The sequence below is a fragment of the Musa acuminata genome, chromosome BXJ1-5 (genome assembly GCF_036884655.1).
Source record: "Musa acuminata AAA Group cultivar baxijiao chromosome BXJ1-5, Cavendish_Baxijiao_AAA, whole genome shotgun sequence".
In the NCBI taxonomy this organism is placed as follows: domain Eukaryota; kingdom Viridiplantae; phylum Streptophyta; class Magnoliopsida; order Zingiberales; family Musaceae; genus Musa; species Musa acuminata.
Window position 1 is genome coordinate 44,958,475 of NC_088331.1, and position 15,479 is coordinate 44,973,953.

At 36.3% G+C, this 15,479-nt stretch overlaps 2 protein-coding genes and 1 pseudogene across 2 annotated transcripts; all 3 read right to left on the reverse strand.

Moving 5' to 3' along the window:
• Window positions 1-470: 470 nt before the first annotated feature.
• LOC135674515 (photosynthetic NDH subunit of lumenal location 4, chloroplastic-like) lies at window positions 471-3,839 on the reverse strand. Its single transcript, XM_065184444.1, has 6 exons — window positions 3,388-3,839; window positions 2,789-2,881; window positions 1,909-1,969; window positions 1,740-1,808; window positions 859-956; window positions 471-781 (listed from the first exon to the last, which is right to left on the reverse strand). The coding sequence occupies exons 1-5, from the start codon at window positions 3,799-3,801 to the stop codon at window positions 889-891; spliced, it is 705 nt and encodes a 234-aa protein (XP_065040516.1). The 5' UTR covers window positions 3,802-3,839; the 3' UTR covers window positions 471-781; window positions 859-888.
• A 1,979-nt stretch (window positions 3,840-5,818) lies between these two features.
• On the reverse strand, window positions 5,819-7,420 carry LOC135675153 (FCS-Like Zinc finger 5-like). The gene is made up of 2 exons (XM_065185427.1): window positions 7,085-7,420; window positions 5,819-6,225 (listed from the first exon to the last, which is right to left on the reverse strand). The coding sequence occupies exons 1-2, from the start codon at window positions 7,366-7,368 to the stop codon at window positions 6,126-6,128; spliced, it is 384 nt and encodes a 127-aa protein (XP_065041499.1). The 5' UTR covers window positions 7,369-7,420; the 3' UTR covers window positions 5,819-6,125.
• Window positions 7,421-8,891: 1,471 nt separating this feature from the next.
• Window positions 8,892-12,702, reverse strand: LOC103985343 (elongation factor 1-alpha-like; annotated as a pseudogene).
• Between the last annotated feature and the right edge of the window lie 2,777 nt (window positions 12,703-15,479).

The following is a 15,479-nucleotide window of genomic DNA, read 5'->3' on the forward strand; positions in this document are numbered from 1 at the left end:
AGGTTTTTAGAAGGTAGAGCATGATGACTAACTTTTTCCAAAGAACATTCTAGGTTAGACAAGAAGGAATTTGGTAACAGTGAATATATATATATATATATATATATATATATATATATATATATATATATATATATATAGTAAATAATTTTTTTTATGTCTTTGAAGTTAATTATGAAACATCTTTAGACACTGGGCACTGGGATTTCTCTTTAGACACTATGATTCATGTATAAACATATCGGCAGAGAATTTTGCTTAATTTTTGAAACCTAATGATTTGTGTCAAACTCATTAAAAGAATACAAATAGTTAGTAATTCAAGTGCATGAGGCCAGTTAAATAGAAAAAAAATGATATTACATAAATATAATTAAATAAAATAAATACAAAAGAGACTGATGCAGGCTTCAAACAGGACAAATGATCTGCTATGAGTGCAGTCTCTGAATAGTGATGGACACTGTAAGGATAAAAGCATGCTAAGCATCATTCGCTTATCATTTTCTTGTGCAAAGTTAGGATAGAGTGTTGTCATCATTCATGGTGCATCAGTACAACTTTTACATAAAATGATTTGTCGTTTCTATGTACATAAATCACCGGGGTAGGATTCAGGATACAAGCTGAAGACTAAAACATAATGCTGGTTCAAAAAATTTCATTTGGTTGAAGATACTGCTGAAGAACAGATTGTGAAAACAGAAGTGAGCTTCAAAGCAACTTGTTTCGCTCTGCTTACAATAAATCTTGTTCTGCTGCCTTTGTCATGAGTAACAATCTAAAGAATTGTAGATATTAGTGAAGAAGGAAATAAAAGTACAGAACTTCTACTAGCATAGTGAGCCCTTCGTTTACCGGGAGCCATGAAGATTGCTGCAATGATGTTTACTTGTACACTCCAACAAAAAGAATGTCATAGAGAAGAGTTGCATTGGCTGGAATGTTGCAATCTCCTACAGAAATTATGCATATTCAGTATAAACATAATTAAAAAAATTGTTGACAGTAGGATATGTTCGAACTCAATATTAGTTTTCAAATAATTTCATCTATAATACCATGCAACTGTCATGATTGGGATTTCACCACATAGTTTAAGTATAATGGAGGACAAACTTTCTACTTGTGAGATCACTAAACTAGAAAGACATTATTTGTGAACTCTTCATGTTCAGATTACATACTTGGGCCAAGGAAATTACTGAGACTTCAGCAAACCTTCCAAAGTTTCAACAGACCTGATATTTTATTTTATCATGTTCTAATAAGATTTAATGAGAACAGATTAAAAAAAATTAGCATACAAATTAAACTTCTCACAATCATAGTAGTAGTAGTAGTTAATAATAATAATAATAATAATAATAATAAGTCAAGTTGCTACAAGCAACAACCATCTTTTTAGTAGTGCTGCAGACAGGACAACTTACACTAGGGAAAAGTTATATACTAGGCTTCCCAAATTAGGCCATTTTATATAGGATGAATGGAGAATTTGCGAGGAAATGGTCACAAAAGAGTGACAATCAAATAATGCAGTTACTACCATTACTAAGATGCAGTCACTAAATCATCTACCAATCTTCAAGCAAATTACTGTCATGAACATTTGAACCGTAAAATCTGAGTCCATACACAGGATTACAGTTCTAGAACATTACAATCACGCGAATAATCTTGTTTCAACACATAAATGAAAACGTTAAGATATTACGATTGAAAATGTGGAAGTTTACCTTGAAAGCATCCTGCTGGTTCTGGCCCATAAGCTAACAATGGCGGTATGAGAAGTTTACGCTTACCCCCTGGAAGTGTTAAGAGATGAACAACATGTCTGAGAAACCAAGAATGCACATAGATAGGAAGAAGCTAAAAGTCTCAAGGCTTGCTTAGTCGATGACATACCAACAAGCATTGGGGGTACACCACCACCACCTAGAATTCCCTGATCGAGTCCTGGTAGGACCTTTAAGTAAGATAGACAAATGAGCAAATCATAAAAAGTGAGCATTTGAGATTATGGTGTCAACGATCAGTCAGAAACACGAAAAAACTATGCCTACAATTAACTGCAGACATAGGATAGTTTAAACTAAAAAATCTAAAATTTATTTACAAATGCAGAATTTCACCAGTTCTTGTGGTTTTATTCTATCTTCTCCTTTCTATGTAAATATGAAATGTTAATTTTCTATAACATGGATAAATGTTGCAGAAACAATTGTTGCAATGCTTATCTGTCTGTAGCCATAACATGACTATTTACTTTTGTCTACACTATGTTCCGCTTTTGTAAATATAAACAAGTAACATTGGGCTGGTAATGATATATTTCCTAAGAGCAAAAGTTCAAAACCTTTATACTTCTACATCATTTTTATCTTTTGACCTCTTATTGATCAGTTCGAAAGATGACTAGAACTTTGTCGATATTTACATAATATTGCTTTATTCTTTGATGATTTACTAGACCATATATGATTTCACACAGTTGCTTCCTCTTTGTATGGAACAGCAAAATCTGTTTCAGCATGTGATCTGCATTTTGATCCTTGTGAGACTCGATTGTTGCATGATTTCTCCTATGCAACCATTTGATCCAAGAAACACGGAAAATCTCATATACCATACCATCCTAAAAAATGATCTAATATTTATGACAGTTATGCACATGTCAGTGATTCTCCTGTACCGACATTCAAAACCACTTTTTCCTGTAATGTTCATGCTGTCCAACCTTCTTCATTTTTCATCCTTCAGTATTTCAATTAGTTGATAGACGTACCTTACCAACACCTATACGCATTGTAAGAGGTCTTCCACGCTTATAGCTGCTATCGAACACAGTGCCATCAGCAAACCGTGCAGTATAATGAACCTGTTACAAAATACAAATTTATCATGATAATAAATGAATGCTAATGTAACCAAACTCATTGTCATTCTTATGGAGAGATCTCCAGACAGAACATCTAGAACTCTCCAAATCCTTGTCAGTTTGAACAAAAATAATAAACATACATCGCACTCATTTACAATATATATTTCCCTATGAGAGATCTAGTCTCTTCCATATGTTTGCTAGAATGTATCATCCCACAATTTTGGACTTCATGACACTAATCCTCTATGTTATTGGAGTTAAAGTTGAATATGAGCTTGAATTTGTAGTTTGTCGTCAACTTATCATGAAAATTTTTCTAATGAACGAGCTAAACGGAAAAATGTAACATCAAATAGCTATCTGATATGAACTCATATTTACATTTTTCTTCCTGAAAATATGCTAATCTCATATGAACTTTTAGTTGTCATCTTTAGCCATCTGCAAATTCGACGGCAGCTGAAGCGCAAAAGCGTCCAAGATCGAATTTTTAGACTCACGTTGATGAGCTCGCCCCGAGGTGCCTCGACGCCGGTCCCGATTGCGACGTCACAGTAACCAAGGCCGGACCTCGCAAAGCTCATGTCACAAAGTGGCTCACCTACAGTGGCGTAGTATTCTATTCTGGTGGCACTAGCATCGGATGCGAACGAAGAGGCCGCCAAAATACCGACTCCCACCCCGAACAGCCGCCTATTGGTGGATGGCACCGGTGCCAAGAAGGAAGAGGATGAGGAGGTGGAGGCGGTGGCCGCCGCCTCCGCAGGGTCGCCAACGGGGAGAGAAGGCGCAGGGAGGGACAGTTGAAGGGGGGAGGCGCTCCTCGCGAGGAAAGGCGGCGCTTTGTGCGATTTGGGAAGCGAGGGGAGGAGGCGAGGATTAGAAACCGCAACAGATAACGCGGAGATGGCCATGGCTCTGTTCTCTCGCCACTCTATCTCAAACTCGTGGGCTTTAATGTTAGGAAAACTTGCACATATATCCCTCCAAAGTTTATATATATATATATATATATATATATATATATATATATATATATATATATATATATATATATATATATATATATATACATATATATAATAATAATAATAATATTTCTGATGGTAAGATTACTCCGACTTAAGAAATGAGGATTTATATTAAAAATAATTTATTTAAATATTTAAATGTAAGATGTCATATTATCCTCTTTAGATCTCTACATACGAGAATTAATACGTAGTAGAATATTTTTTTATATTTTAAACTCATATGAATTCTAATGGTTAACTATATTTTTTAACATGAATATCGACAGACATGATATATATATATATATATATATGAACGAAGACATGTGGTAGAATTTATAGGAGCAAATATGTTATTTTCAACATTTGTAAGAATAAATATGTAAAATTTGGGCCACATCCCAATATATTTTCAACTTTTTTGTTTTAATTTTTTTAGTGATTAAGATAATTTCTAGTAAATAAGTGTTTAAGTTAGGAAATGTCTTGTCTAAATCATCTTAATGTGGAGGACCAAACACTGTTCAAAGTCAAAGCCAATTTCCAGTGTAGCTTCAATTATCATACATTGTTCTGATTACAATTTCCTCATCAATTTGGGCATTATGTGATTCTTATGTCCATTGATTATTAGAGTTAAATAGCTTTGTTTGCTTAGATGCATTAACTGCATAAACACAAATCCTTTTTTTTCAGCAATGTAAAAACAAATCCTTTTTTTGTGGGAAAAAGATAATAAGGAATAGACATAAAGTAATTGTTTTTTTTTTGTCTGAAGTGGTTTCATTTTACTGCTTAAATAATCAACTGATTTCTTTCCCTCTGAGAATATGCAATTACAAGTTGATTGTATGTTATTTTTTATTAGCATGTATATATTTGTATAAGAAGGAGTGATTTTGGTAAAAGTTAACACATCAAATCTACAATCTGCAACATTTGTAGCCTTCAATATTATGTGATCTTAACACTCTGGAGGTGTGGATTTAGAATGATGGAGTAAAGAGAGATAAAGTTTGGGTTGTGGATTTGCTATCTCATCTTTCTTCTTTCCCTTAATTTAAGCACTCAATCAATAGACTAGTGGTCACTTTGATTGGTCTTTCCAAGGATTCACATCATTGGGAAGTCATTCTACATCTCAAAAGTATTAATAATGTCACCAGGCAAAATAATTTTATGACATGAAACATGACAAATAATATCTATTCCATGTAGTAGTAGTCTCTGGAAATATTGTCATGTTGTTTAGAGAATCTATCTTTTATATCTTGTAGGAAATCCATCTTCATAATCTAGTGCATCTTCTCATTTGCTTGTTTATTTACTTTGTTAGATTAAGAAATAGCATTATGTGATTGGAGATCATGTCATCAAGTTTGAAACCTTCCAACTTAATGACCTTACCAATTGTTTATTTCATTAAATTATGAGATTGATAAACTTGTTAAGTTTAGATATTGTGTTCATATAATTATGTTTAATAAAAAATTAGTAAAAGCATTTCAGCCAAATAAAGTTAGACATATTTTAGTGCATATATTTAAGGACTAGTCATAAGTAAAAGAAAATATATCATGGTGAGCATCATATCTTGCAGGTTCTTATGGAACATAATGAAGGCATCAAATTATTCTATCACATCCCAAACTTGTGGACTTAATTAAACACAAAGTGTTGATATCACCAATAAAGATTATGTGCTAATTTTCTATCTATTTTTTTATAGTGGTGATCACATTCTTAAACTTGGTAAAGGTTGATATACATGAAAACTATTTATATACATAATGCTAATACAATCCAAAAGTTCAAGCTCATTAAATTATAATCAAATCTTAATAAACTAGAAGCTAAAAAAAAGCATTTTACTTGATCATGAATAAAACAGTCATCTGATACTAATATTAATCAGAAGTAAAGCAAGATTGCATTCCATTCTATTAGAGGGGGAAAAAAAGGGAATTTACAATGCAGTGTAGGATCTCGTCACTTCTCATATACACCAAAAAAAGCTACAAAAGAAAATATTATATCATCAAGTTTACATTTCTTCTCCTCTTCTGACAATGATGCTGGAAAACCATGAGAATTTACATGTATTTGATTGCAGCATAGCATCTGCAGCACAGCCACTGAATATTTTATATACAGTTTATCCACAACAAAATCAAGTGGCAGTTCCTCCACCATATGATTGGCTGGAGCAAGTCATTTCCAGGGGACTATTCTTTAGAGTGGTCAGAGAGAGCACACTTCTCTTTCTCCTCATCCAGATTCATCTGTAGCTGGCGACACTCGAGGCTGCAGAAGGCTATTTCACCCCTGCAACATATGAAGGATCCCACACTCATAACACTATTTGAGTTAGCATGCATGCAAAAATATTGAGAATTTAAGCCCAGTAAAATTCCTGACTAACATACATAAGATTGAATGCCAATACAATGAGATTATTTGTAGTTTTCTGTTCTTTTTCCTCTTTCAATCTTTATCTCACACATAAATGTTTTTTCTAATAAAGAATCTAAATTCGCTGAGAAAATTTAAGGTCCTAAACACTCATATGATCAACACCAAGAGAAGGCAACAAAGATGTGTGAAAGTAATGTCAATTTGTAATTTTGATGTATTAAGAATAATGCAAATCAGTAGATATTGTCTCATCTACAGCATATAATTTTAGGTACTATGATCAAAATAGAATATTATTTTTTTCTAAATAAAAAGGACTTTATACTACAAAATTCAGAGATATGAATTTGAAACCAATTATAAAGAAATAAATCAAATGAAAAGGTAGAATGACATACGCATATATAATCAATTGCAAGATTGGAGCAATACACTAAAGGATTCAACCTCATTAAGAGATCTCCCAAGACTCATTCTCGATTTCTGCCCCAAACCATCAACGAATAAGAAATATTGAGCTTTGGAAGGAGATAAGTTTCACGCTATTATCACCACAATTTTCCTCAAAAACATCAAATAGATTTTAAATTTTGAGAATAAAAATCATGAATCCTAGTAGTTCATGAACATTAATCAAAAGATGAATCTAAGCTTCGCCTTCCACCCCGAACCACAATAATCAATCCCATGAGAAGGAAAAAAGACGATCTTTTGACTCGAAAATATTGGCAACATTTTGGTTGCGAGAAGAAGTGATAGAGAGCAGTACCTATACATGTATATATCCCGGCCAGGCCCGAGGCGGCGGTTGCAGAGGCCGCAGGCCCTCAAGAAGGGCGCCGTCCCGTCGCCAGACCTCCCACTGTGCACCCCGCTGCGGGGCGACGGAATGGACTCCACCTGCGCCGCCTCCCTCGGCTGAAGGTAGTGAACTATCGCGTTGTGATCGGACGGCCGAGGGCCCCCGACATCGAAGAGGACGGAGGGGGAGAACTCCGTCGAGCTCGGTGCCCGTCTCATCGGCGTCCCCGGTTGCTTCCCCATGAACATCATCGACGCTTCTTCTCTCTCTCTCTCTCTCTCTCTCTCTCTCCAAGAAGAAGAATGTGAGAGAGCGGAGAGCAGGTGTCGGGGAGCATTAAAAGAGCGGAGAACAGATCTACGCCGTTGATCTACCTTCATCTTACTTTGAGATCCACACACACACTTGATTGTGCCACGAGAGACGTCCCAGCACCCGCGAACGAACGATCGAGATTAAAGTTCCACAAATGCAATCACGTAGGTAAAATACACGGAGGTGAAATCAAATTCGTCGGTCACATTCCAATCCACGTTCTCATGACCGAGAGTTGTCTTGGAATGCGACGAGGTTATCATTGCTCTGTGACACGAACCAGCAAATGTTGTCCTTTGTGCCAATTGATTTGACAGTGATGACGGACGCTTTTGGTAGGAGGTCGGCAGCATTAATTTGTAATTGATGGACCGAGTCTCTCCTATAAATTAATCGGATGGTCTCGATTGACGGAACATGAAAGACATATATTAATCGGATGGTCCGAGAAGAAAAAGAACGATGAGGTTCATGGCGGGTCCCGCTCGAGTTGGCGATGTGGCAGAAGGCCTTTGGACATCAACCGCAGGGACCACCTTGGATGTTTGCCTCCTTGTCACATGTGGAGATGAGACTGAGATTGGAGTCTTAGTGGAAAGAGAGACTATGAGAATTGAGAAAGATAAGAAAGGAGACAAAGGAAATAGAAATATGGGAGAAAAAGAAAGTGGGAGTTTTTTTATTTAAGACAACAAAAAAAAAAAAAATTGTACTACAATCAATGATTATAATGTTTATTTTCTTGCAATGGTTACATGCATTGGATGTAGGTCGATTGGGTCATACCTTTCATTAGAAATAGAATTCACATGTTTAAATGACTATTTTGACTAATAGTGGCTGGTGTTGATGTGGCATCACATTAACCGGACACGTGTACGAAGCTGATAAGAATGGTTGGGACACGGAATCTTCCTCTTGTGTTAGTCAAGAACTGATGTGATGGATGTTTAATTTGATTTGCTAGTGTCTTTTTCCGAGAGAGATCATATAGTAGTTGTCATGAATATTTCATGTTCAAATAGCATAGCACAGCAATGAATTAGAATCTTGACGAGTGATAGCTTCATCGATGAATTCTGCTGTTACAAAATACAGAAAAAAAAAAAATAACAAATATATATTATGTCATGACGATACCTATCATCATATGTTCTTGAAATAAGAGGAGCACAGTTGGAAAGTAACTATGGTGACAGATCTATAGAACCAACTTCATTTAGACCCTAAGAGTAGAGATCCAACAAACAAAAAGGCTGAGCAAATAAGATTCAGATCCTACTTCGCTAAATACTGGAAATCCATATGTTACAGCATCATAGTCAGCAAGTAAATTTATGAAACAGAGTACCAGACAATAACACAAGTCACTGCAATACAGTCCTTACATTTAGTAGATTTCCGAAAACTCGTTAGTTGACATTAAACAACAAAATAGACGCTGCCGCCTCCTGTCGACTAAATACTGGAAATCCATATGTTATAGCAGCATAGTCAGCAAGTAAATTTGGGAAACAAGAGTACCAGACAATAACACGAGTCACTGCAATACAGTCCTTACATTTAGTATATTTCCGAAAAGTCGTTAGTTGACATTAAACAACAAAATAGACGCCGGATCTTCAACCCCGCCGCCGCCTGTCGAGAACCCAGTTCTGGGTCCAGATACCACACCTGCAGAGTCCTCGAGAGAAGGGCATGAACACACAACACCACAACCGATAATGACTCCAGACTGCAGCGATCCACAATTCCACTTTCATTTCTTTTTCTGTGCTGCTTTTGTAAACTTGGCTCCAGTTGGATCCTTCTTCTCCACACTCTTGATGACACCTACAGCAACAGTCTGTCTCATGTCTCTTACAGCGAACCTACCCAGAGGAGGGTACTCGGAGAAGGTCTCCACCACCATCGGCTTAGAGGGAATCATCTTTACAAAACCTGCATCACCATTCTTAAGAAACTTGGGCTCCTTTTCCAGCGCCTTGCCAGATCGCCTGTCGATCTTGGTTAGCAACTCAGCAAATTTGACTGCAATGTGAGAGGCGTGGCAATCCAATACAGGAGCATAACCAATCCCAATTTGACCTGGATGGTTCATGATGATAACTTGTGAGGTGAAGCTGGCAGCCTCCTTTGTTGGGTCTGCCTTTGAGTTTGAGGCAACATAACCACGTTTCAAATCCTTCACATCAACATTCTTGACATTGAAGCCAACGTTGTCGCCAGGTAACGCTTCTTGGAGTGCCTCATGGTGCATCTCCACAGACTTGACTTCAGTTGTGAGTCCCATGGGACCAAAGGTGACGACCATACCTGGCTTCAGGATTCCAGTTCAACACGACCAACAGGCACAGTTCCGATGCCTCCAATCTTGTAGACATCCTGCAGGGGAAGACGAAGGGGCTTGTCCGTTGGACGCTTGGGCTCATAAATCATGTCGAGGGCATCAAGGAGAGTTGGGCCCTTGTGCCAGTCAAGGTTGGTGAACCTCTCAATCATATTATCACCTTCAAAACCAGATATGGGGACAAAAGGAATCTTCTCAGGGTTGTAGCCAACTTTCTTCAAGTAGGATGAGACCTCCTTGACAATTTCATCATCGTGCCTTTGAGTATTTGGGAATTGTGGCATCCATCTGTAAGAAAGAAACATCTTTAGGTACCAAATTTTCAATAACAAAGACATCAATGTCTACCACAACACAATCACAGACAATACTTTGTTGCAGCAGCATATCATCTGTTTGACACCAAGAGTGAAAGCAAGAAGAGCATGCTCACGGGTCTGACCATCCTTTGATATACCTGCTTCAAATCCACCAGTTGTGGAGTCGATGATGAGAACAGCACAATCAGCCTGAGAAGTTCCTGTAATCATGTTCTTAATGAAATCACGATGGCCAGGAGCATCAATGACTGTGCAATAGTACTTTGTGGTCTCAAATTTCCACAAAGCAATATCAATGGTGATGCCACGCTCTCGCTCAGCTTTAAGCTTGTCGAGCACCCAGGCATACTTGAAAGATCTCTTGTTCATTTCAGCAGCTTCCTTCTCAAATATCTCGATGACACACTTGTCAATACCACCAAGTTTGTAGATGAGATGTCCAGTTGTTGTAGATTTTCCAGAATCGACATGGCCAATGACCACAATGTTAATGTGAACCTTCTCATTTCCCATTGCTTATTTCTTGCTGAACAAAGAACATGAAAAGGTCAAGCAAGGATATCATCTTTGATATCAACTTCAAAACTCAAGACCTTTGACTGACAGTTAGCCAATTAATATTGACGAAATGACAAAAAACAAACTGAAAATTTATTTACAAAAGATCAAATATACTCAAGAAAAACATAGGACCATTGTAGCACACTCCCAAGAAAAGTGAATGGAAATGAATTATTATAGAAGTATCACCAAACACAATCAGTCTTAATACCATGGATCTTCAACAAATTTCTGTTCTTTCTTTTGCAGACATGTTCCAATGAACTATTTAGAAGCATTAACATAGTAGTAACAGAGTACCAGAACCTATTGGTACATAATGACACAATCTAAAATCTTAGACCAAGTTTCCTACAAAATTTACAAGCATCAATTCGGTTAAGCAATTATTACTGCTTTCACAATGCATAAATTATACCTCAAAATGAAAAAAAAAAAAAAAAAAAAAAAGATATTTACTCACTAAGTATATAAAACAAATCAGAACCTCTCCAGAAATGTTTGAAGATATTATTAAAATTGATACTGAATGCTATAAATAAAAAAATTGTGCAAAACAACATTACTATAGCCAACAGATTATACCATCCAACTATGCTGCTCATATACCAAATACCCTTCTTAACTATAACCACAAGAGTTCAAATAGCATCATGAAGCATAATGTTAAATGGCATAGTAGGAGAGAAAAAATAGAAGCAAAAGAGGATAAAGATAAGTACACGGAATCGGAGAAAGGATGAGGTCAATGAAATGAAGGCCAAAAAGGAAGAAGGGCCACTATGAGGAAACAAAATGGAGAAGGGTTGGAAATAACAGGAACAAAGTAATTGAAGTTTTTCCATGTGAAAGAAACCAAAGCATAACGTTATCTTTGGCCAAAGAATATTAAGTATACTAATAACCTTCATCAGACTTCTTTTCCACGATACAAGGAAGTTCTAATTTCATATTGTACTTTCTGCATTACTAAATAATAATTTCACAAGGAAGCTAATGATATATCCAAGGCAGCAGACGCCCAGAAATTTACGAAATAGGTTTTGCTACACCATAGCAGGAGACACACATTATAAAATGTTTTTAAAAACCATTAAACAGATATATCATCATTCGGTTTCAGCAATCGAGTAACATAATCTTGTACACGAACCGTCCATAAATGCATATAATAACACATAAGTGACCAGTCTAGAAATATTATTGCAATTCTCCGACGGATGCTACCCATCTCAAAATGGTAAAAGGGCATTACAATTAAAACACAAACAGAGATGTCCAAATCTGAACAAAGATATAAACTTTCCACGCATTTTGAGACTGGTGAAAACAAGGATTAGAAATTCACATAGAACGTAGTTCGCAATACTGTTCCACGCAATATCAGAATCACTTGATCCACTGAAAAGTGTATTTTTGATCATTTTATCTTTAACGCATAGAATTAAGAAATATACGACATCCGGAAAAATCCGATGATATCAAATAGCTAGACAATGAAAAATGCCGGTTCGTCGGAAACCCTGAAAATGGTATCATCATGTATCGTATCAGACAACCGAAACAATCTCTTTTCATCGATCCACCTTTGACAAACAAAATAAGCGAACCTAAAACCCCCAAACCACAACGCAAGAACAATAAACAATCGACAGGATCAATGATTTCACGCATAAACTGAAACACGATTGCGTAGATCAAGAGATAACTATCAAACAACAAGGAGATGAGATTAAGAAGAAGAAATCTTACCGCAACGGAAAAGGCTCCGGCAAATCAACAGCGGCTTGGCTTGCCGGAACGCGCCTTTAACCGCGACTGCCTCAATTTATAGGTGATAGGATTACCAGAATGCCATTAGGCTTCGCAGGGCAAATTAGTCATTGCGTCGGGAGGGCTCGAGAACTAATAATGGCGGCGGCGTGATGGCTAGCGAAACTTTATTCACACCCAGTCTTCGAATTACCCGTTTCTCCTACCCGTGTGTGGTGAGAGAGGAAGCGAGGCGGAGCCCAATTAAAATAAAACCTTTCTCATCTTTCATCAGATTTGATTCAAGCAATCTTTCATGATGATTTAATTTCAATAAAATAATAATTATCTAGCCTTTTTAATTTGGGTATTGGTGTTAGGCTCCTCATTAATAGGACATATTAGTCTTTTAGAATGGCTAATTTAAATTATTTTTTGCTAGTAAAAGGAGTAGGATTTTAAAGTTTATTTTAAATAATAATTAAAAAAAAAATTAAATACATAAAATACTTTAAATATTTTTTTGACTGAGACATTCAAATTGATAAATGCATTATTATATAAATAATAAATCTCATGTTCTGAATCCATATGTAAATATTATTTGATATGATAGAATTTTTTATTTTTTAGAAAAAAATTATTTTGACTCATCTTGATTGCACAAAGTCATGCATGCACATGTTGATGACCTGCTGAAATGATGTGTCTCTCAAGGCAGCACTTTCATACATGAAGGAGAATATGCATGAAGTGAAGCCAATTCTTAAAGATTGAAAGAGGCCTAACAATGACAATAAGAAGAAAGATTAGTCAACAAAGTCAAACCAAGGTAAACAAAGAGGGAAGAACACAACACCAATATAGATTGTCTCCTTTCAGCTTCAGATATGTTGAGCCAACTGCATGTATCCCTCTAATGCAGCATATAATTATTTATTTACATATACAAACAGTGATAACATTTGTTCCTATTATCAATTAATTGATCAAATATGTACAAAACAATAAAACAGCATTGAAGTGAACAAATGTACTTCAGTGAGAGAAGAGCTATCACCAGGCAGGGTTAAAAATGAAGTGAACAAATGGTCATGACTTCTTTCTTTTTCTACTTTGTGTATGTCTAATCCTAGGAGACTTGTAGAGCTCTGCATCTCATCAAACATTTTCTTATCAAGTCATGGATGTTTCCTGTGACATCAGTTCCTCATCATCTTCCCATGCTTATACACATGGAAAATAGGCAAAGCATCATATAAACTCATAAAACTACACAATGAACTCTCAGAGATGATCAGAAGAATGCCCAAGTAATATGAAGGCATACCTCTGCTTCAATTCATCAGTCTGTCCCTGCTACAAGCAACTTAAAGATCTGCCATATAAGCTAAGCAGAGATGACAGACTTTTGGAGCACCACTTGTATGCTAATATCCACAGTGAAGTTGAGAACTCCATAATTGGTTCTAATCTACTGTTATTTCCACACAAATCCTTCTTGTTTCAACAAAAAAAGAAAGCATGCGGAAAGTAACTCATCATAGTTACACTCATTTGGTATTAAGTTCCTTATATGCATCAGATATATTAGTAACTATGTTGATTATAATTTTGGATGCTAAGATTTCTATATAAGCTTGATTAGTAAAAGTTCTTCAAGTATAGCAACCAAGATTCAAAAGACCAGCCAGACTGGTATTTACCGGTCTGACCAGGAACCAGCACTCAAACCAGGCAATTTCACGGTCCATTCGTAGCCGGTTTTTTATTTTTTAATCTGGACGATTATTGGCAGGCTGTTGATTGTCAATAGCAGGGTTATCGATAGCCAAAATAGCTATCAACAACTGTTGACCATCAATAGCCCTCCTCTCTTCTTTCCCTCTTTTTATTTGGTCCGTGCCAACCAATATGCCAGTGTACCATGTGTTGATACGCCGGTGCCATGCCAGTCCCATACCGATCTTTGTGGTCGAACCAGTACAGATCTCGGAGTGAAACTAAAACCTTGGTAGCACATAGAACTACTTGGCTCCCTTTTGTTCTACTTTCAAGAACCACAACTACCAAATCATGAGATCATGACACTCTACTAAAACATTCAAGAAATAGTGTCCATTTATATCTTGAATCTTGTTTTGGCACCAGTTGCTCTTCTAACAATGTATTACTGCTCTAAAAGGTTGCAATCCTATAAGTTAATATTATAAGAAAAATCTCTTTGCCACTCACAAACCACACAATGCCCCCTTGGTCTTCAAGGTATGGAAAGATTCTATCAGCCAATAGTAAATCATAACAAAATCATAGCGTTCTTCTCGTCTTATGAAACACTTCATCTGATCACTTCAACAACTTGATCAATTTTTCTGGTGCATTAAACACACTAGTTCGGCAAAACGGACTACCTTGGCTTTCTTCTCCGCCAAACAATTTAGTCTCAAAATGATAGCAGTTAAGCCTGCCTTGAGGCCGCTCTAATGAACATAACAGGAAACAAAATGATATATATTCGAAAAGCGAAAAATTGGCAATTGCCACCCGTGTCTTTATCACAACCTATGACTTCCCTTTTGAAATAAATATTAGTTGGCCATCGGTGGGCACATATGTGATAAGCAGCAAAGCTTATAGATGAACAAATTAACTCATTTAATCAAGTCGAACAAATGACAGCATCAATCACAACGTCACATTGGCCATAGTGAACAAATACAAATAGCAAAGATATGAATATTTACATCACATGCCATCTTACAGGATTAAGCGAAAGAGAACTGAAAGGCTAAATTTCAAACCTCAACTACAAGTGGAAACAATGAAGAGACTAGAGAGTATCTTCCATGGTGTACAAAAGACTAAAACTTCAACATTAGACACAAAAGCTGCGGTTAAAAAAATAGAAGAAAAAAAAAAGCCTCTCAGCCTTTTCGGCATTGGATTCAAGTCATACACCACAGAAAAGTTGATTTGTTTTAGACGATGATAAGCTATGAAGCATGCTCATAGCCATGACACGATACAAATACACTGGTCTGATAAATTTTATAGCAGGACACAA

Coding starts and splice junctions, on each gene's coding strand:
- LOC135674515 (XM_065184444.1), bottom strand. CDS start 3,801: ATGGCCATCTCCGCGTTATCTGTTGCGGTTTCTAATCCTCGCCTCCTC. Junction 2,882..3,387: donor CTCGGGGCGAGCTCATCAAC/GTGAGTCTAAAA, acceptor ATTTTGTAACAG/GTTCATTATACTGCACGGTT. Junction 957..1,739: donor ACCAGCAGGATGCTTTCAAG/GTAAACTTCCAC, acceptor TAATTTCTGTAG/GAGATTGCAACATTCCAGCC.
- LOC135675153 (XM_065185427.1), bottom strand. CDS start 7,368: ATGATGTTCATGGGGAAGCAACCGGGGACGCCGATGAGACGGGCACCG. Junction 6,226..7,084: donor CGGGATATATACATGTATAG/GTACTGCTCTCT, acceptor CATATGTTGCAG/GGGTGAAATAGCCTTCTGCA.